The sequence below is a fragment of the Oryctolagus cuniculus genome, chromosome 8, assembly GCF_051225735.1.
Source record: "Oryctolagus cuniculus isolate XC-2025 breed Fujian yellow rabbit chromosome 8, ASM5122573v1, whole genome shotgun sequence".
Lineage (NCBI taxonomy): Eukaryota > Metazoa > Chordata > Mammalia > Lagomorpha > Leporidae > Oryctolagus > Oryctolagus cuniculus.
This window is the reverse complement of record NC_142874.1, coordinates 100,782,158-100,804,155: the sequence shown is the minus strand read 5'-3', so window position 1 is coordinate 100,804,155 and position 21,998 is coordinate 100,782,158. Positions and strand designations below refer to the sequence as shown.

The window sequence follows — 21,998 nt, the reverse complement described above, 5'->3', positions numbered from 1 at the left end:
CCCATCGCCAGCCCCCATCGGTTGACTCTTTCCTGATTCAGTTTTGACCTTGATGTTTGTAAAATGGTATTCCAACCAGCATTGTAGAACTTGTACTTTTATTACTTGGTATTCGGTAAATAAGTTTTCCCTTTTCTCCCCCATCTACTCGTTAATTTAGATATTTATGTAGTATAGTAAATTGTTCAGTTTCAGTAGATGAGTGCCCTCTTCAAGCAGGCTGTTGTGTCTGAAATGTTTCTGTAGTTTTTTTTCTTTTCCTTCTGATTTAAATGATCCAGGGTTGCACTTTCCCTACCATTAGCCATTTCTCTGAGTAGCTCTGCTTCCTTTTAATAGAAAATGATATTTTGAAATATGGGGGCTAAATGTGTCCTTTCTTGGTTGCTAGCTTATGACTTTCTTCCAACAAATTTGAGCTGGGGAATATTGGGAGGAGGCTTTGAGGAGAGCATAAAGTGTTGTTTCGGCTATTTAAAATTTGTTTATAATGATATTATTCTAATCTGTCACTACAAGGCTTTACCCTGCCTATTATGACAATGAAAAACCTGGTTTTCTGCCGAAGTTAATGTATTTAATTTGCTCAGTTATTAAGTATGCATAATATGGTTTATAGATTGCCTTATCCATACAACTTGAATGTTAGTGTGGTAAGCAGAGTTCAAGATTTGTTTATGAGTTGAAGGTATATAGTGAATACACTTTGGTTATCTATTTTTTTTTGTTTTTCATTTGAAATATGGTTAAGGTCAATAATTTCTGTTTGCATTCCTCTTAGGGTTTTTCTCCTTGACCTTTTCTAAACATATAAATTTACTTTAAAGCAATTAAAATATTAACAAGTTTCCAAATATAAAAATTCTATAAAGATATACTCAGAAAAGTATCATCCCCTTCTCCTGTCTCATCTTCATTCCACCCCCAGCCCCACCGCATGCCACCTCAGAGCTGACCAGTTTGTTTGGATTCTTGTTACAGTTTCTTTTTCTTTGTGTATCTTTTTTAAAAAGATTTATTTATTTATTCATTTATTTGAAATTCAGAGTTACAAGCAGAGGTAGAGAGAGAGAAGAGTCTTCCTTCTGCTGGTTCACTCCCCAAATGGTCACAATGGCCAGGGCCAGTGCAAGCTGAAGCTAGCAGCCAGGAGCTTCTTCCAGGTCTCCCATGTGGGTGCAAGGGCCCAAGCACTTGGACCATCTTCCAGCAGGGAGCTGGATCAGAAGTGGAGCTGCTGGAACTCAAACTGGCGGCTATGTGTCTTTGTTGTTATTGTTACTTACAAAGAAGATAGAGCACAGCATAGTAAACCTTCCTTATCCAAGTCCTATGGTAGATGCCCAAAACCACAGATAGTAACAAGCCTTGTTTATAATTTGTTTTTTCCTGTACATACATACTTATGATAAAGTATAATTTATAAATTAGACACAGTAAAAGATTAACAACAAGTCATCAAATATAATAGTTACAATAATTACTGTAATAAAAGTTAACTTGAAACATATAAGTTCTATATTTCTGGAATTTTCCATTAATATTTTCAGACCACTATTTTCTGTGGGAAACAAATTCTGAAAAATGAAGCCAGTGACAAGTGAGACTTCTCTGTATGGGTGTGTGTTTATTTGCTCTTTGCTTTATTAACTTAGCTATATATATGCTTCAAGAATCGTATCAGTTCTTAGGAATATTTATTCTTTTTTATAACTCTATAGTGCTGCATTCTGTGAACATTCCATAGTTTATTCAGTCAATCTTTGTGTGGGCATTTTGGTTATCAAGGTTTGTCAACCATGACCATTGACATTTGGGTCTGGATAATTCTCTGTTGTGAGGCTGCCCATTCTACTGTAGTACAGTTAGTTTAGCATCATCTTTGACCTGTATCTACTCACTAGATACCAATAGCACCTCCTTAATTAAGACAATAATAAATTTCTCTGTCCTGGCTCTGGCATAGTGGGTTAAGCTTCAGCCTGAAGCACTGGCATTCCATATGGGAGCCATTTCCCGTTCTGGCTGCTCTACCTGTGATCCAGCTCCCTGCTAATGCACCTGAAAAAGCAGTGGTGGATGGCCCAAGTGTTTGGGCTCCTGCCACCCATGTAGGAGACCCAGAAGAAGCTCCTGGCTCTTAGCTTCCGCTTGGCCCAGTTCAGGTCATTGCAGCTATTTGTGGAGTGAACCAGAGGATGGAGGATCTCTGTCACACCGTCTATCTTGTCTGTAACTCTACCTTTCAAATAAATCTTTAAAAAAAAGTCTACAGACATTTCCCAATGCCCTCTGACAGCAAAGTCATCTTCCTCTTTGAGAACTGTTGGTGTAGATATTAGTCAAATGTGGAAGTTAATTGTATCTTCAGGAAATAAGAAAACTGAAGAGAGAATCCAAGGTAAATCTAGCAATTCAGGAAAGTAAACACAGGAAGAAGAACCTCTTATAGGGATTAAGAAGGCCAGGCTGGGAGCTTTTTTTTTCTTTCTTTCCCCAGAAACGTTTTATTTAAGGAATATAGACTTCATGTATTTCACACCCCAAATGGCCACAACAGCATGGGCTGGGCCAGGCCAACACACAGGACACAGGAACTCCATCAAGATTGTTAGAGGCATTTTTATTAATTTAAATATGTGTTCAATTTTGACCTGCATAAAGTAATTGCTATCCAACTGAATGTCAAATGCTGGATGGCAAAGGTAATATTTCAATTCTTGGTCAGTGATACTTAGGGGTTTTTATTATTGTTTTAAAAATGTATTTATTTATTTGAAAGGCAGAGACAGAGAGAAGGAGAACTTCTGTATACTGACTGATTTCACTCCCAAATGACTCCACGGCCAGGTCTGAGACAGGTCAAAGCCAGGAGTCAGAAACTCCATTCTAGTCTCCCAAATGGGTAGCAGGGGCCCATGTACTTGGAGCCATCTTCTGCTTTCTCAGGGGCATTAGCAGGAAGCTGTATCAGAAGTTGAGCAGCTGGGTCTTGAACTAGTCCTCTGACATATGATATTGGCATCTCAAGCCACTGCTTAACCACCTGCACCGGCCCCCTGAGATGGTATTTTGCCTTCAGTAAATTATCTGAGACCAGATGAATATGTGATCAGTTTTGCTGTTCTTACAGATTTTGTTGTTTTTAAAGTTGTTGGCATATAAAACAATAAAATAGTGAACATCCATATATCTGTCTAGTTTTAACACTTGTTTTTCGTATTGGTTCATTGTTTCTTCTATTAATTTTAAGTATTTTGAAGTAAGTTATAGACATCTCAACATTTCTCCCCTTAATACTGGATTATACATCCCCCTTTCCACCAAAAATTTCAGTATTGTTATCAGTAAACAATTCTCTAATAACCTCTCTATATAGGAAATTAGAGGTGTGTATGTATACATACTTTTTGTTTTGATTTTCATTTTATTTGCAAGACAGAGACAAATGGACAGAAAAAGATCTTCCATGTGTTGGTTCACTCCTCAAATGCCTGGGAGCTGGAAACTTAGTCCAGGTTTCCCCTGTGAGTGATGGAGACTCAAGTGCTTGAGCCATCACCTGCTGCCTCCCAGGGTGTACATTAACAGGACCCTGGAAGTAGAAGGGGAACCAGAACTTGATTCCAGGCCCTCTAATCTGAGATGGGGATGTCCCAAATAGCTTCTTTTTTTTTTTTTTTCTCCCCAAATGGCTTCTTAGTGCTGCAACAAATGCCTGCCTCCCCAGTATATGTTTAGATTTCATGTATTTTGTAGCTGGTTTGTCCAACCAGGAATCCAAAAAAGGAACATGGATTGCATTCAGATGTTTTAACTCAACTCTCTCTCATTCCTGCACAATCCATTCTTCCTTCCTCTTTTAAAAACTTTAATTTATTGAAGAGATTGAATCTTTTCTTGGAGAAAATAGATTTTCTCTTTTCTCATGATACAGAATAAGTTCCTTAACAATTGTATTTCTTGTAAACTACAAGTTAAATCCAAGGAGTGACTCTTGATCATTTACTTAATAACTACATCAGGTGACACATGAACTTGTCATACTGTCAATCTGTCAATGTCATGAGTCTTTTTTTTTTTTTTTTTTTTTGAGTCTTAATACTAGGTAAAGATTATGACAGATCAAGAGTAGAAAGATCTTTGAAAGTGGCGATCCAGGCAAGATTTATGAAAGGATTCCTACCTTTGAACTTCAGGGATCGTGCTAAAAGAAGAAATTTATTTATCTACTTTAGAACAATTTCTCAAAGTTCAAAAAGTCAACCTAGAGGCTTGTTAAAATATATTTTCTTAGTTGAAAGTCAGAGTTATGCAGAGAGAGAGAGAAAGTCTTCTATCAGCGCTGTTCACTCCCCACTTTGCCGCAACAGTCGGAGCTGCACTGATCTGATGCCAGGAGTCTGAAGCCTCTTCTGGGTCTCCCACGTGGGCGCAGGGGCCCAAGGCCTTGGGCAATCTTGTACTTTCCCAGGCCATAGCAGAGAGTGGGATTGGAAGTGGAGCAGGCAGGACCCGAACTGGTGGCCCATATGTGATGCTGGCACTGAAGGCAGCAGCTTTACCTGTTACACCACAGTGCCAGCCCCTTGTTACCATTCTTCTCTCTAGAAGATCTACCATGTTAGAAAACCCAAAGTACAAAATGAAGCAATTTTTTTTCATAAAGATTTATTTTATTTATATGAAAGGCAGAGTTATACAGGGAGAGACAGAGATCTTCATCTTCCATCTGCTGGTTGACATCTAAGTGGCTGTGACAGCTGGGGTTATGTCAAGCCACAGCTGGGAGCCAGGAACTCCATCCAGGTGTTAGGAGTCCCAAGTATTTAAGCCATCTTCCACTGTCTTCCCAGGCACATTAGTAGGGAGTTGGATTGGAAACCCAGCAGCCAGGACTTGAAACAGCTCTTTGATATGGGATCCTGCTTTGCAGTGTATGATTTAACCCTTTGTACCATATCACTGCCCCCTCCCCAATTTTTTAATTATGTTTGGGAGGTAAATGGGTAAAATTTGACTCTGTATCTCAAATAAGATAAACATATGAAATTTAATGGAACAGAATTGAAATTAGCTGCTGGAGAATAAACCCATGAAATAAATGTTCCCTCGTTTTCGAGGAAGTGTTTTGTTCCTATTCTTGTACTAAATGGGATCATTCTGATTTTAACACTTGGATTCTGATCAGCTACCTAGGCCATGAAAATTCTTTTATCTTTATATCAGATTTCATAGTTTCTCAGTAGCTGGCTGACATCATCATCTAATATACAGAGCATTGCCAGATGAGTAGGAAGGAGAAGGTGGACGTAGAATAAATGTGTGTGGATCTTAAAAATAAGTGCCAAGTATTTCCTTTATTGTTCTTTTCCATCCTAGCCCAGATAATTTGAGGGTTTCTTTTTAAACTATGCTGATTTTGCTAATGTGGATTTATATACCTAATTATACTGACATGAAAAAAAGTTCTTTTATTTATAAGATTTCATTTAATATAGAAGACAAGTACAAATACACTATATTATGCATGAACATATAGATAGTATAATACAGTAATATTGGCAATACATTAAAATTTTTTTTCCCCTCTGAAAATATTTTTAGTTCTGAGCCATCTGAAGATGAGGAATCCCAAGGCCTTCCTACCATGGCACAAAGAAATGATATTTCAGAATTGGAGGACTTTTCAGAATTAGAAGACCTTAAGGATGCTAAACTTCAGACCTTGAAGGAGCTTTTCCCACAAAGAAGTGACAGTGATTTGCTTAAGGTTATATTCTTTTTATAGTAATTCCTCCCTGTAATGTAGTGATAAAATCTCTCCTATAACCAGCACTGTAATTAGTAGTGGGTGGTCATTTTTCTAAAGATACCTTATGTTTGAAGATAATTATTAGTTATCATTTTATGAATAATAAAGGTAAATACCAGACATTTGCTTGACAGCCTTAACTCCATATGAGTTTATTCACTTGTAAATAATATAGAATTTGATTCTAAATAGTGCATGTGGTTGGTGAGTTTTTTTCTGCTTAAATAGTTCTTAAAGGTGGAACTGCCTACTAAAAGCACATGGAAAGCTCACCTCCTCCCCAGATTATAACAAGGGGTTGTTCCGGTGTTTAGTGTTCTGGGGCCAGTACCCAACCCTACTGAGGACAGTCGTGCACAACTGATTGTTCTACTAATAGCACCTTCATTGAAAAATACTGATGTAAATACAGAAACAAAATAAGCTGGACTGTGTAGTTTGCCCTGTGATTGATATATTTTAAGAACAAATAAAAATTGACCATTCAGTTAAGTCTTAGAGAATAAATCTTGAGATTACTAAACAACTTATCTCTAGCTTTGCAGCATATTAAATATCTGATCTTGGGGAAATCATTTATTTGCAGGATCTCGATTTTTTTTTAACCATTGTATCTATTATTACCAGTATTACCAGTTCTCTCCACAATCTGAAGCTTATGAGTTACCATATCAATATGGTTTACATTGTATCTTTGAAGTGGTGGACACTGGCACACTATAAAGTGCTGCTCCTTTTTTTTTTTTTTTTTTAAGATTTATTTATTTATTTGAAAGTCAGAGTTACTCCGAGAGAGAAGGAGAGGCAGAGGGAGAGAGGTCCTCCATCCACTGATTCACTCCCCAATTGGTGCAACAGGCTGAGCTGCGCTGAAATGAAGCCAGGAGCTTCCTCCTGGTCTCCCACGTGCGTGTAAGGGCTCAAGGACTTGGACCATCCTCTGCTGCTTTCCAGGCCACAGCAGAGAGCTGGAGCAACTGGGTCTCAAACCGGCACCCACATGGGATGCTGGCACTGCAGGCAAAGGCTTTACCTGCTATGCCACAGCGCTGGCTCCCTGCTCTTTCTAAAAGGGGTAGCTGCTGCTTTATTCCAGCAGAATACGACCATCTGAGCTATCAGTGAAAGGCCATTGTTAATAGGTATTCACATTTTTCAAAATTTCAAAAAGACTTGGGTGGTATTTAGTATTCACACCAGTTGAATATCTTTATTGAGATAGAATTTTTGGTTTTTTTGTTTAAAGATTTATTTTTATTTGAAAGAGTTAGAAGAGAGGCAGGGGCAGGGCATGGCAGGTGGCGGGGGGTGGTTGTCCATCCACTGATAGCTCCAGCCGTTGACTCCGTAAATGACCACAACGGCTGGAGCTGAGCCAATCCAGAGCCAGGAGCATCTTCTGGGTCTCCCATGCGGGTGCAGGGCCCCAAGGACTTGGGCCATCTTCTACTGCTTTCCCAGGCCATAGCAGAGAGCTGGATCAGAAGTGGAGCAGCCAGGTCTCAAACCAGCTGGTGCCCATATGGAATGCCAGCACTACAAGCCCCGGCTGTTAGACCACAGCGCCAGCCCCCCAAATCATTCTGATACCTTCTTGTTAGCTACATGCAATTTTATTGATAACTTTTTGTTTTTTTTTTTGTTGTTGTTGTTGTTTTTTTGACAGAGTTAGACAGTGTGAGAGACAGAGAGAAAGGTCTTCCTTCTGTTGGTTCACCCCACCCCCAAATGGCCGCCACGGCCGGTGCTGCACAATCTAAAGCCAAGAGCCAGGTGCTTCTTCCTGGTGTCCCACGCAGGTGCAGGAGCCCAAGCACTTGGGCCATTCTCCACTGCCTTCCCGGGTCACAGCAGAGAGCTGGACTGGAAGAGGAGCAATCAGGAATAGAAGCCAGGGCCCATATGGGATGCCGGTGCCACAGGCGGAGGATTAACCAAATGAGCCACGGTGCCAGCCCTAGTGATAACTTGAGTCCACATTTTTTCCTTGCCATCAGTGTTATTGTGTGCTGATGAGACTTTTTCTACAAGTAAAAGTAACTGCAGTAGTTGTAAGGGCTCCTTATAATTGAAAAACCAATAGTAAAGATAGAGCTTCCAATATGATAAATATGATGAAATATTAAATATTTGAGCACATAGGAACAAATTTAGTTTTGAAATAATTTAGCTTGATTGACAATTTTTCATGTAGTTCAAAGCAATCCTTTTTTGCTATAGAAATATTTTTATCTGATTTTATAATTTTAGTGAGAAGAAAGGGTTAGTCCTCTTAATGTCTTATTAATATCTGAAATGATGTGATTTTATTTAGCATGTTACTCCAAAGCAGAGCACTCTAGAAGTAATCTGTTTTAAATGATTTTCATCATTTTTAGGACTTAAAGGTGACATTTACAAACTCTGGAAAGTTTAAAAGACCCATATGAAACAATTTAAGAACTTGTGAAATAAAAATCTATTTCTAGACTTGATAAGAATATACTTTTGACTGTTTTGACAATGAAGAGGGGCATACAGGATATCTAAAGATCCAGCATCAGGAAAACCTAGAAGGATGAAAGCATCCTCATATTTGATTTTGAGACTATTTGATTTGATACAGAAATAGGTTATTTTTTAAAAAGTAAGATCTTTCTAAAACAAGTAACTCACTGGAAATATGGGAAACCATAACATGAGAAAAATACAAGATGCTTACTTTCTTCTGAAATCTGTTAAAAATATGAAAAACAGTGTAATTGAAACTCTTAAATAACGTTTGCGTATGTTCTTGAAGAACTTCATCATGCAATTTATAATAGAGTAAAAATCAAGAGCCCTTTATATGTTTCATCTTAAATGAAATTATGCAGAGTTACAGAGAGAAAGGGAGAGACAGAGAAAAATCTTCCGACTGCTCTTTCACTTCCCAGATAGCCACAGTGGCTCTTGTCCATGGCCAGTAGCTTCATCCAGGTCTATTATATGGATGCAGAGGCCGAAGCACTTGGCCCATTTTTACTGCACTACCAGGTGCATTAACTTTGAGCTGGATTGGAAGTAGAGCAACCGGGACTGGAATTGGCACCGTATAGGATGCTGGCATTGCAGGTCGAGGTTTAACCTGCTGTACCACAAACCCAGACGCGATATGATTTTATGAAGCATTAGTGAAATAAGTAGAGTTGTGCTTAGAGATTTAAAGGAAAAAAAAAAGATGTAAATAAGTATCTGTCAATCTCCCTGTCTCCTTTCTCTGTCACTCACACACAGACATACCCATAGTACCTGGACACATAGGAACAGAGTTTTTAAATCTTCAGCACAAAACCTTGTAATTGAAAGAACAAAAATCTGTAGTATGTTATATATATTTGGTTGTTTTAATTTTTCTTTTCAGTGATGAGTAAATCTGATCCATTTTAAGGTATGCTTAATGGACATAACCTAGACATACACTTTTCCCATATTACTTCTATTAAATTTTTAATAACTTTGTGAAGTAATTCCAGAAGTATTATTTTTAAAATCTTTTCTCATTCTCTCAGTTGATAGACTCAACAAGTACCATGGATGGAGCAATTGCTGCTGCCTTGCTGATGTTTGGTGATGCAGGTATGTCTGACTTAGTTTAAACCATGTTAATTTATTATAATGTCTAAGTAGTATCTTCTCATTAATATTGCTCCAAAAATTACGTTTTTGAATTTTTTTTAAATATTTATTTGAGAAGCAGAGTTACATACAGAGAGACAGACAGAGAGGTCTTCCATTCCCTGGTTCATCCCCCAAATGGCTGCAACAGCCGGAGCTGGGCCTGTCTGAAGCCAGGAGCTTCTCTTGGGTCTCTCACATGGGTGCAGGGGCCCTCAAGCACTTGGGCCATGTTCCTCTGCTTTCCCAGGCCATTAGCAGGGAGCTAGATCAGAAGTGGAGTAGCCAACCCATATGGATGCTGGCATTTCAGGCAAAGGCTTAATCTATTATGCCACAGCACTGGCCCCACCCTTATGAAAATATTGATAACTTCAGTTTCATTATATGAAGAAACAAGTTTAAGAAGATTAAATAGCTTACCTGGGGGCTGGTGTTGTGGCATAGCAGGTTTAGCAGCGCCCATATGGGTGCTGGTTCAAGTCTCGGCTGCTCCACTTCTTTTTCATTTTATTTTTTTTTTTGACAGGCAGAGTGGACAGTGAGAGAAAGAGACAGGGAGAAAGGTCTTCCTTTGCTGTTGGTTCACCCTCCAATGGCCGCCGCACCAGCGCACCAGGCTGATCCAAAGCCAGGAGCCAGGTGCTTCTCCTGGTCTCCTATGCAAGTGCAGGACCCAAGCACTTGGGCCGTCCTCCACTGCACTTCCAGCAGAGAGCTGGCCTGGAAGAGGGGCAACCAGGACAGAATCCGGCGCCCCGACAGGGAGTGCCAGTGCCGCAGGTGGAGGATTAGCCTATTGAGCCGCGGCACCAACCTGCTCCACTTCTGATCCAGGTCTCTGCTAAGGCCTGGGAAAGCAGTAGAAGATGGCTCAAGTCCTTGGGCCCCTGCACATATGTGGAAGATCCAGAAACTCCTGGCTCCTGGCTTCAGATAAGCACAGCTCCAGCCATTGTGGCCATCTGGGGAGTGAACCACTAGATGGAAGACCTCTCTCAGTCTCTTTCTGCCTCTACTCCTCTGTACCTCTGCCTTTCAAATAAATAAATTAATTTAAAAAAAAATAGCTTACCTGAGTTCATACAGCTATTTTGAAACAAAATTTCTAGGCTGGTTTTGTTTTTCCCCCCTAAAGAAAGCAGAAAATAATTTCTCATTGGTAATTATACATACCAGAATATAGATTAGATTTATCTGTTTTTAAAAATGGCTCCATGACATTATTTTGTGACTAAGCTGTTTAATTAGTTTACCATTCCTCTATTTATCATTTGTATTTCCATTATTTATTATAGTACTAATGTAAATTGCTTTGTGCATTGATCTTCATGTTATTTCTGCAGATGTAAATTTCAAAGTAAGATGCTAAGTCAAAGGATATGTGCATTTTAATTTTTTTTAACTTTTATTTAATGAATATAAATTTCCAAAGTACAGCTTATGGATTACAATGGCTTTCCCCCCCCCATAACTTCCCTCCCACCTGCAACCCTCCCCTCTCCTGCTCCCTCTCCCCTTCTATTCACATCAAGATTCATTTTCAATTATCTTTATATACAGAAGATCAATTTAGCATATATTAAGTAAAGTTTTCAACAGTTTGCACCCACATAGAAACACAAAGTAAAAAATACTGTTTGAGTACTAGTTATAGCATTAAATCTCAATGCACAGCACATTAAGGACAGAGATCCTACATGAGGAGTAAGTGCACAGTGACTCCTGTTGTTGACTTAACAAATTGACACTCTTGTTTATGGCATCAGTAATCACCCTAGGCTCTTGTCATGAGTTGCCAAGGCTATGGAAGTCTTTTGAGTTTGCCAACTCTGATCATATTTAGAAAAGGTCATAGTCAAAGTGGAAGTTCTCTCCTCCCTTCAGAGAAAGGTACCTCCTTCTTTGATAACCTTTTTTTCCACTGGGATCTCACTCGCAGAGATCTTTCATTTCGTTTTTTTTGTTTGTTTTTTGTTTTGTGTGTGTGTGTGTGTGTGTGTGTGTGTGTGTGTGTTTGCCATAGTGTCTTGGCTTTCCATGCCTGAAATACTCTCATGGGCTTTTCAGCCGGATCCGAATGCCTTTAGGGCTGATTCTGAGGCCAGAGTGCTGATTAGGACATCTGCCATTCTACGAGTCTGCTGTGTATCCTGCTTCCCATGTTGGATCATTCTCTCCCTTTTTTATTCTGTCAGCTAATATTTGCAGACACTAGTCTTGTTTATGTGATCCCTTTGGCTCTTAGTCCTATCATTATGATCAATTGTGAACAGAAATTGATCACTTGGACTAGTGAGATGGCATTGGTACATGCCACCTTGATGGGATTGAATTGGAATCCCCTGGCACATTTCTAACTCTACCATTTGGGGCAAGTCAGCTTGAGCTTGTCCCAAATTGTACATGTCCTCCCTCTCTTATTCCCACTCTTATATTTAACAGGGATCACTTTTCAGTTAAGTTTCAACACCTAAGAATGATTGTGTATTAATTACAGAGTTCAACCAATAGTATTAAGTACATTTTAATTTGAATATATACTTCTCTTATTATTGTTAATGGTCATATCATTGTGTGAATGCCTCTAACCTAAGTGGTGTTTCTTCTTTTAAAATTTTTCAGAAATTTAAAATTATTGACCAAAATAGAAAATAATGCAACATGTTCCTATGGAACCATTATTCCTCATCAGCAGTTATCTATTCCATATTCCTTTCCCTCAGTGGATTGTATCAGAGTGATTGTAAACACATTATTTCATCCATATGAATTGTTTTAGTGTATTTATCTTGTAAGATGGAAAGACCTATGCTGAGTCTGATTAATGTAAGAAGATGTTGCAAAGAATTGATTTTATAAATCTTAAAGGAGATGTGATTGAAGGGATTTATCTTTTCTTGATTTTTCCTTCTGAACATTGATGTCTTTAGAAAGTGATCAACATGATGGTTTCAGGGCCTAATTGTTGGTAAATGATTGAGACTCAGATAAAAAGTTAATATCCACTGTTTACCACCCTGTTATTTGAATTAGAAGTGACCATGTATATTATCTTGCTTGAAGAAGTATTTGACAAAAAAAAGCATATCTGTCATTTGTAAATTTTCTTGTTCTAAAGAAAGCATTATGTTCTATAGATTTAAATTATGTAAATAAAAGTTATTTTATACCATTTCAAAAAAAAATCTTTAATTTCCTCTAATTTGAGCAAGAAGATGGGATTGTGTGGTGATTACCTGCACAGAATGTCAAAATCCTTTCTTGTTTTACTATTTAACTAACCGTGTGACCTCGGGCATTATTGCTAACTCTTCTGTGTTTCTGTTTCCTTATCAATAAAATTGTATAATAGTAGTGCTGAACACTTAGATTGAACTCATGTAAATTCCCTACTGTGGTTCCTTATACATATTTGTGCATAGTAAATGCAGTTATTTGTTCTTAAGGGCCATCTGATGATAATCAACAGTAGCACAGGTGAAGGTTGACTATCTACTTCATGACTGTTTCCCAAGGCTGCATTTTAAAAGCTAAAAAATGGGCCGGCGCCTCGGCTCAATAGGCTAATCCTCCACTTGCAGCGCTGGCGCACCAGGTTCTAGTCCCAGTCAGGGCGCCGGATTCTGTCCCGGTTGCCCCTCTTACAGGCCAGCTCTATGCTGTGGCCAGGGAGTATAGTGGAGGATGGCCAAGGTACTTGGGCCCTGCACCCCATGGGAGACCAGGAGGAAGCACCTGGCTCCTGGCTTTGGATCAGTGTGGTGTGCTGGCCGCAGCAGCCATTGGAGGGTGAGCCAACGGCAAAGGAAGACCTTTCTCTCTGTCTCTCTCTCTCACTGTCCACTCTGCCTGTCCAGAAAAAAAAAATAAAAGCTAAAAAATGTTAAGACAGAATTACTATTTGTTGAGTTGCAAGATGGCTTGTGGAATTTACGTATTCTTTGTTGCTCTCACAGTACTGTAGTCTTTCCTTTGAAAACAGCTTGTAGAATGACTTTATTCCACAATAATGTTTAATATTTTTTTCTCTTGAGCAGTTCATACCATTTGATTTATTTGTTTAACATATTTATTGTGCTCAACTACCAGGTGGCTGGTGCTATTTTAGGTACTTCATACATAAGGAAACAAAGTGGTCATCGTGCTTGTCCTCATTGAGTTTGCAATTTTCATTAAGTTTAAAGCTCAGCTGAGTTTTTTCTTTACTTTCTTGCATTGTACTTTTATATTCCATATTTTTAAAAAATTTTCAGTGGAGCTGGTGCTGTAACATAGTGAGTAAAGCTGCCACTTGCAGTGCTGGCATCTCATATGGGCGCTGGTTTCAGATCCAGATGCTCCACTTCTGATCCAGATATTTGTGGCCTGAGAAAGCAGTAGAAGATGGCCCAAGTCTTTGGGCCCTTGCACGCATGTGGGAGACCTGGAAGAAGCTTCTGGCTCCTGCTGGTGTGGCCATTTGCGGACTGAATCAGCAGATGGAGAATATCTGTGTGTGTGTGTGTGTGTGTGCGTGCCTCTCTGTAGCTCTGCCTTTCAAATAATCTTTTTTATTTTTTTAAGGTGATTTTATTTATTTATTTGAGAGGTAGAGTTACAGACAGTGAGAGGGAGAGACAGAGAGAGGTCTTCCATCCGCTGGTTCACTCCCCAATTGGCCGCACAGCCAGAACTACATCTATCCAAAGCCAGGAGCCAGGTGCTTCTTCATGGTCAACCATGTGGGTGCAGGGGCCCAAGGACTTGGGCCATTTTCTACTGCTTTCCCAGGCCATAGCAGAGAGCTGGATCAGAAGAGGAGCAGCCGGGACTAGAATCGGTGCCCATATGGAATGCTGGCATCGCAGGTGGAGGATTAACCTACTGTGCCACGGCACTGGCCCCCAAATGAATAAATCCTTAAAAAAATTTTTTAAAGAATTTTAAACAAGAAATTGAGTCTTTCTTTTTGTTTGTTTTAAAGATTTATTTATTTATTTGAAAGAGTTGCAGAGATGGAGAGAAAGAGAGAGATCTTCATCCTCAGTTTCACTCCACAGATGGCCACTACAACCAGGACTGGGCCAGGGCGAAGCCAGTAGCCAGGGGTCTCTTACGTGTGTTGGCAGAGGCCCAAAAACTGGGGCATCTTCTCTGCTGCTTTTCCCAGGCCTATATCAAGGAGCTGCATCAGAAGCGGAGTAGCCAGGACACGAACCAGCACTTTTACCTACCTCGCCACAATGCTGGCTCCTTTTTGTTTTTTGTTACTGGATTTTTTTTTTTTTTAATATTTTTTATTTATGTATTTGAGAGGAAGAGAAAGAGAAAACCATTTTCCTTCTGTTGGTTCACTCCCTCGATGACCACAACAGCCAGAGCTGCACCGATCTGAAGCCAGGAGTTTCTTCCCAGTCTCCCACACTGGTGCAGGGCCCCAAGCACTTGGGCCATCTTCTACTGCTTTCCAGGGCCACCGCAGAGAGCTGGATTGGAAGAGGAGCAGCTGGGACCAGAGCCAGTGCCTATATGGGATGCCAGCACCACAGGCAGAGGATTAACCTACTGCGCCACGGTGCTGGCTCCTTGTTTGCTTTTTAAACAGATTTTCTTTATCTTGGAATTGTTAGTTTAATCATTATTAGAGATCCTTATTTTTAGTATAGTACATTTTGAAGTAAGATATACAATGACAGCTTTGTCTAACTTTGAAGATAAAATAACATTCAATATACTACGAGAGTACCTCAACTTAGCAGAAAGAAAGAATTAAAAGATAAGTTTATTTTGGCAGTTTTTTCTTTCTTTCTTTTCTTTTTTTTTTTTTTTTTTACAGGCAGAGTGGACAGTGAGAGAGAGAGAGACAGGGAGAAAGGTCTTCCTTTTCCGTTGGTTCACCCCGCAGTAGTCACTGCGACTGGCGCATCACGCTGATCCAAAGGCAGGAGCCAGGTGCTTCTCCTGGTCTCCCATGGGGTGCAGGGCCCAAGGACTTAGGCCATCCTCCACTGCACTCCCAGGCCACAGCAAAGAGCTGGCCTGGAAGAGGGGCAACCGGGACAGAATCCGGCGCCCAGATCAGGACTAGAACCCAGGGTGCCGGTGCCGCGGCACTGGTCAATTTTTTTTTTTTTAAAGAATTATTTATTAGGGCTAGTGCTGTGGCATAGTTTGTGAAGCTGCTGCTTGCAGTGCCGGCATCCCATAATGGGTACCAGTTCAAGGCCCAGTTGCTTCATTCTGATCCAGCTCTCTGCTATGGCCTGGGAAAGCAGTAGAAGATGGCCCAAGTCCTTGGGCCCCTGCACCCACATGGGAAGACTCAGAAGAAGCTCCTGGCTCCTGGCTTTGGAGCGGTACAGCTCCAGCCATCACAGCCAATTGAGGAGTGAACCATCAGATGGAAGACCTCTCACTCTCTGCCTCTCCTCTCTCTGTAATCTTACTTTCAAATAACTAAATTTAAAAATCTTTAAAAAGAAAAAAGAATTATGTATTTGAAAGGCGGAGTTAGAGAAAGAGAGAGAAGTCGTCCATTCTATAGTTTGAGAGAGAGAGACATCTTCCATTCTCTGGTTCGCTCTCCAGATGGCCACAGCAGCCAAGCTTGAGCCAGGCCAAAGCCAGGAACCAGTAACTCTGTCTGGGTCTCCTTTATACTGCTTTTCCCGGGGAACATTAGCTGGGACCCTCAAACTGGAAACACCCATATGGGATGCCAGCATCATGGGTGGTGGCTGGGTCAGGATGAAACCAGAAGCTGGAAGCTAAATCCAAGTCCCAACATGGTTGACAAGGACCCAAATATTTGAGTCATCATCACCTGCTACCCAGGGTGTGCTTTATCAGAGCTAGGATTGAAACCTAGGGTCTCTGACAGGGGATGTAGCAGTCCCAAGTTGTGTCTTAACCACTGTGCCAAACACCTGCCCATTTCTTCTTTTTAAGAATGATGCAAGTATATGTAAGTGCCATCACATAAATTGCCTAGTTTGAAGCTTTTTTTCCAGACAAACTTACTAACAATGCTTACTGAACCCTGACAGATATATAGGTGATAGTGAGGTTGTATTTTCCCCTTCTTAAAAAGGTTGCTAAAAATTAGTTGTTGTATACTGATTGCACATTCACATTTCTCCTGAATCAGGAAAAAAGATTTAAGTATTCATACTAACATGATTACTATTCCTTTATTTATTTATTTATTTATTTATTTTTCAAAACCAGATTGTACAGATAGTCTGCAATTATATTGGTCAAGCACAATGCTTGGCGCACAGTGGTTGCATTTTTCTTTTTAAGTTTTTATTTATTTTATTTGAGTGGCAGAGTTACAGACAAAGAGAGGGAGAGACAGAGAGAAAAGTCTTCTACCTACTGGTTCATTTCCAAATGGCCACAACAGCTTGAGCTGGGCATATCCAAAGCCAGGACCCAGGAACTTCTTCTGGGTCTCCTACATGGATGCAGGGTCCCAGGTTCCCATACCTTAGCAGAGAGCTGGATCAGAAGAGGAGCAGCTGGGACTCGAACCAGTGCCTATATGGGATGCCAGCACTGTAGGCGGAGGCTTAGCCCACTACGCCACAGTGCCAGCCCCAATGGTTACTCATTCTTTAAAGGGTTAATGGTGGTTCAGTCCTATTTAGCCATGTTGTGAAATATTTTTTTCTTTGTTTTTTTTTTGTCTTATTTTTTTTTTATTTAATGAATATAAGTTTCCAAAGTACGAATAATGGATTACAATGGCTTCCCCCCATACCGTCCCTCCCACCCACAACCCTCCCCTTTCCCACTCCCTCTCCCCTTCCATTCACATCAAGATTCATTTTCGATTATCTTAATATACAGAAGATCAGCTTAGTATACATTAAGTAAGGATTTCAACAGTTTGCTCCCACACAGAAACATAAAGTGAAAAATAATAGATGATTTTTTTTTAATGATGATGAATTCAGATCAGACCTATTGTCATGTTTAATCCCAGTGAGAGTCAAGTTGGGAATTGATAATTTTTTTTTTTTTTTTTTTTACAGAGGATCAGTTTAGTATGCATTAAGTAAAGATTTCAACAGTTTGCACCCCCATAGAAACACAAAGTGAAATATATTGTTTGAGTACTCGTTATAGCATTAAATCTCAATGCACAGCACATTAAGGACAGAGATCCTACATGAGGAGTAAGTGCACAGTGACTCCTGTTGTTGACTTTACCAATTGACACTCCTGTCTATGGCATCAGTAATCTCCCTATGCTCCAGTCATGAGTTTCCAAGGCTATGGAAGCCCTCTGAGTTCTCCGATTCTTATCTTGTTTAGACAAGGTCATAGTCAAAGTGGAGGTTCTCTCCTCCCTTCAGAGAAAGGTACCTCCTTCTTTGAAGACCTGTTCTTTCCACTGAGATCTCACTCACAGAGATCTTTTGCCAGAGTGTCTTGGCTTTCCATGCCTGAAATACTCTCATGGGCTTTTCAGCCAGATCCGAATGCCTTTAGGGCTTATTCTGAGGCCAGAGTGCTATTTAGGACATCTGCCATTCTATGAGTCTGCTGAGTATCTCACTTTCCATGTTGGATCACTCTCCCCTTTATTTATTCTATCGGTTAGTGTTAGCAGGTACTAGACTTGCTTATGTGCTCCCTTTGACTCTTAGTCCTTTCATTATGATCAATTGTGAACTGAAATTGATCACTTGGACTAGTGAGATGGCATTGGTACATGCCACCTTGATGGGATTAAATTGGAGTACCCTGGTATGTTTCTAACTCTACCATTTGGGGCACGTCAGCTTGAGCAGGCAGAGTGGACAGTGAGAGAGAGAGAGACAGAGAGAAAGGTCTTCCTTTGCCGTTGGTTCACCCTCCAATGGTCGCCGCGGCCGGCGCACTGCGGCCGGCGCACCACGCTGATCCGATGGCAAGAGCCAGGAGCCAGGTGCTTCTCCTGGTCTCCCATGGGGTGCAGGGCCCAAGCACTTGGGCCATCCTCCACTGCACTCCCTGGCCACAGCAGAGAGCTGGCCTGGAAGAGGGGCAACCGGGACAGAATCCGGCGCCCCGAGCGGGACTAGAACCCAGTGTGCCGGCGCCGCTAGCCGGAGGATTAGCCTAGTGAGCTGCGGCGCCAGCCCATGTTGTGAAATTTTTAGGCTTATAGTTTAGAAGCTGTCCCATATATATGTATTGGGAATATAATGCTACTACAAATTTTACTACAAATTGTGTAGTTATTTCTAACTACACAGTGAAAGTTCTGATGTAATTAATGTTGCGGTGGTAAATCCTTGTAAGCTTTAACAGGTGTCTTCATATTAGCACAGCAAAGTATTTAAGGAATTTGATTTTTGAGAGTATTTAAGGAATATGTAAATGTATCCAAAGTATAAATATATAGCATAGCTTCTCAAGATCATATAGTATTTTTTCTTTCAGTCGTGACAGAAGGTGCACACTTCTTTTATATTGTTATATGCCCTTTATGTTATAAATGTTAATTGCTTGTGCTCCCTATTGTTTAGTTATTCTTCATTTTAAAAAATGTTTCCTAATTTTTGGTTTATTTGTGGAAAAGGCATGAAATAATTATTTGTGTTAAAAGTTTGTGCAAAGCCTGATATGTAAGTAGACAGTGAGTAATTATTTGTGTCAGTGATGCTGCTCTGGTAACATTTGATGGAGCTCAGCTTTTTTCACTGCTGAACACTCAGTCCAGTCCACTGGGGAGAGTCCCTCCCCATAAGTATTACTCTAGGATTACTTGTCAATGTGTGTGTATATATAGAGAGAGATATAGATATATATAGATATATATTTAAGATCTATTTAATTGAAATTCAGAGTTACCAGAGAGAGGCAGAGAGAGAGAGAGGTCTTCCATCTGATGGTTTACTACCCAATTGGCCACAACAGCTGGAGATGTGCTGATCTGAAGCCAGGAGCCAGGAGGTTTCTCTGGGTCTCCTGTGTGGGTTCAGGGGCCCAAGGACTTGGGCCATCTTCCACTGTTTTCCGAGGCCACAGCTGAGAGCTGGATCAGAAGTGGAACAGCCGGGTCTCAAACCGGTGCCCATATGGATGCCAGCACTGCAGGGTACAGCCTAACCCACTACGCCATGGCACTGGCCCCAGAGATATATTTTTAGCTTTCAATAATGTACTAGTTTATGGATAAAGTATACAGTGATTCCTACTTTTGAAAGATTGCAGTGATTGTGCAGTTTTCCCTCAGTCCAATCATATGTAAAAGAAGTAACTTGGCTATGCTGTCAAAAAAACTGTGTAGTACTCATTTTATATTTCATTTTTGCTTGCTTTACATTAAGTTGATTATTTCTGTGAAAACTTTTTGCTTCTTTTTTTAAAGGTGGTGGGCCCAGGAAAAGAAAATTATCTTCTTCTTCAGAGCCATATGAGGAAGATGAATTTAATGATGATCAATCTTTAAAAAAGACAAGAATAGATCATGTAAGTGCATTTAAATTATAGTATCAAAATGGTTGCTTAAAAACTTCAAGAGGGGCCTGATGTTGTGGCACAGAGGGTTAAAGCCCTGGCCTGCAGTGCTGGCATCCCATATGGGTGCTGGTTCGAGACCCAGCTGCTTTATTTCTGATCTAGCTCCCTGCTAATGTGCCTGGGAAGGCATCAGAGGATGCCCCAAGTGCTTGGGCCCCTGCACCCTTGTGAGAGACCTGGAAGAATCTCCTGGCTCCTAACTTCTGATTGGCCCAGCTCTGGCCATTGCAGCCATTCGGGGAGTGAACCAGCAGATAGAAGACCTCTCTCTGTCTGTCTCTACCTCTCTCTGTAACTCTGTCTTTCAAATAAATTAACACAATAAATCTTTTAAAAAAAAGATTCCCAGAAAATGTAATTTAATCAAAAACTGCATGAGTATCAAAACTTTTGCACCGAAATATACTTACACTCCCTATCCGGGGAGTGAACCAGTAGATGGAAGACCTCTCTCTCTCTCTGCCTCTGCCTTTCCCTCTCTGTAATTCAGCCTTTCAAATAAATAAATAAATCTTAAAAAGAGAGAGAGAGAGCAGGAGAGTTACCATAACTCTGAAGACACTAAAGTTGTATCACTGAATCTGTCAACATGAAAACAGATAGCCTTCTGCTTGTCCTTTGTATTTGGAATAGAGCAGAAAAAAGCATCTGCCCAGTTAATAATTGCATAACTATATCGCCCTGCTCCAGTAAAAATCCCACATATGATGTAATCTGGGGCCATTACCTGATTTTTTATGATACTGTGAAATAATTGCCCAAGAGCCATTCAACTTTTCTATAGTCCAAGGAGGCATGTTAGTACGTTAGGATGAGATGATAGTATCAGTCTCTGCAGTTCCATCAGGAATGTGATGTTGTTATTCATATTTTTCCACTTAAATTTTTAAATTTTTTACTTATTTGAAAAGCAGAGAGAGAGAGCGCGCGCGCAAGACAGACTTGCTCCCATCTGCTGGTTCACTCCCCAAATGCCCACATCAGCCTTGGGTTCAAAGCTGGGAGTCAAGAACTCAATCTGGGTCTCCCTTGGTGGTGGCAGGGACCTGACTACTTGAGCCATTATCTCCTCTGCCTCCCAGGGGGTGCATTAGCAGGAAGCTGGAATTAGGAACAGAGCTGGGATTCACACCCAGGCACTCCATTATGGGATGTGGGCCTCTTGTTTACCAGGCCAAATCCCTGCCCCTTGAGTTATTTTAAGAAGGACAATTCTATGGATTTTGGTTTAGCATTCCCTTGGGTTTAGGAGCTGATAAACAATTTCAACAAGTGTCAAATCTATCTGTTTCACTTATGTATTATGGACTTGGAAAAAACGAGTCAGATTTGAGCCCAAACTTCATGTTGCACGTGGCTTCTTTGAAGCTCCAGTGGATCCATTGGACCACGCTACTATCTTCAGTCACCAGAGATTAGCAGAGCTGACAGAAGCCTCGGGTCTAAGAGCAAACATCAAGTGATAGACATACTGTCTGCTGAATGATTCATTTATGATAACATGTAATTAATTTCCAAAAGCTGATTATTATTTTCCAAATCTTAAAAAATGATTAACGGAGCTGGCACTGTGGCATAGCAGGTAAAGCCACGCATGCAGTGCCAGCATCCCATATGGGCGCCGGTTCTGGTCCCGGCTGCTCCTCTTCTGATCCAGCTCTCTGCTGTGGCCTGGGAAAGCAGAAGAACAGGGCCCAAGTCCTTGGGCCCCTGCACCTGTGTGGGAGACCTGGAAGAAGCTCCTGGCTCCTGGCTTTGGATAGGTGCAGCTCCAGCCGTTGGGACCAACTGAGGAGTGAATCAGTGGATGGAAGACCTCTCTGTCTCTACCTCTCTCTGTAACTCTGACTTTCAAATAAATAAAATAAATCTTTTTTTTTTTAAAGGGAAGTAAAGGAGAAAGTAGAAGACTAACTTGTTAATTACTTAACAGAGTAGATAAATTGTTGATTAAGTAGAATACAAGATTTTTTCTCACACATGAACCCAAGGAATCTTTTTTGTTCATTTAAATGTAGAATTTAATGAATTTGTTCAAGTAAAATGAAGT

At 40.5% G+C, this 21,998-nt stretch overlaps 1 protein-coding gene across 4 annotated transcripts in view; it reads left to right on the top strand.

Moving 5' to 3' along the window:
* SMARCAD1 (SNF2 related chromatin remodeling ATPase with DExD box 1) overlaps window positions 1–21,998 on the top strand; it is an 80,978-nt gene that overhangs the window by 20,660 nt on the left and 38,320 nt on the right. For all 4 annotated transcript variants that reach the window (XR_016212058.1, XM_089302623.1, XM_008267592.5 and 1 more), the window contains 3 exons: window positions 5,608–5,773; window positions 9,346–9,412; window positions 19,797–19,897. Coding sequence is in view for 3 of the 4 variants with exons in the window: in XM_089302623.1 (XP_089158749.1) it covers window positions 5,608–5,773; window positions 9,346–9,412; window positions 19,797–19,897 (334 nt within the window). In the remaining variant the exon portion in view is untranslated. The remainder of the gene's footprint in view (window positions 1–5,607; window positions 5,774–9,345; window positions 9,413–19,796; window positions 19,898–21,998) is intronic.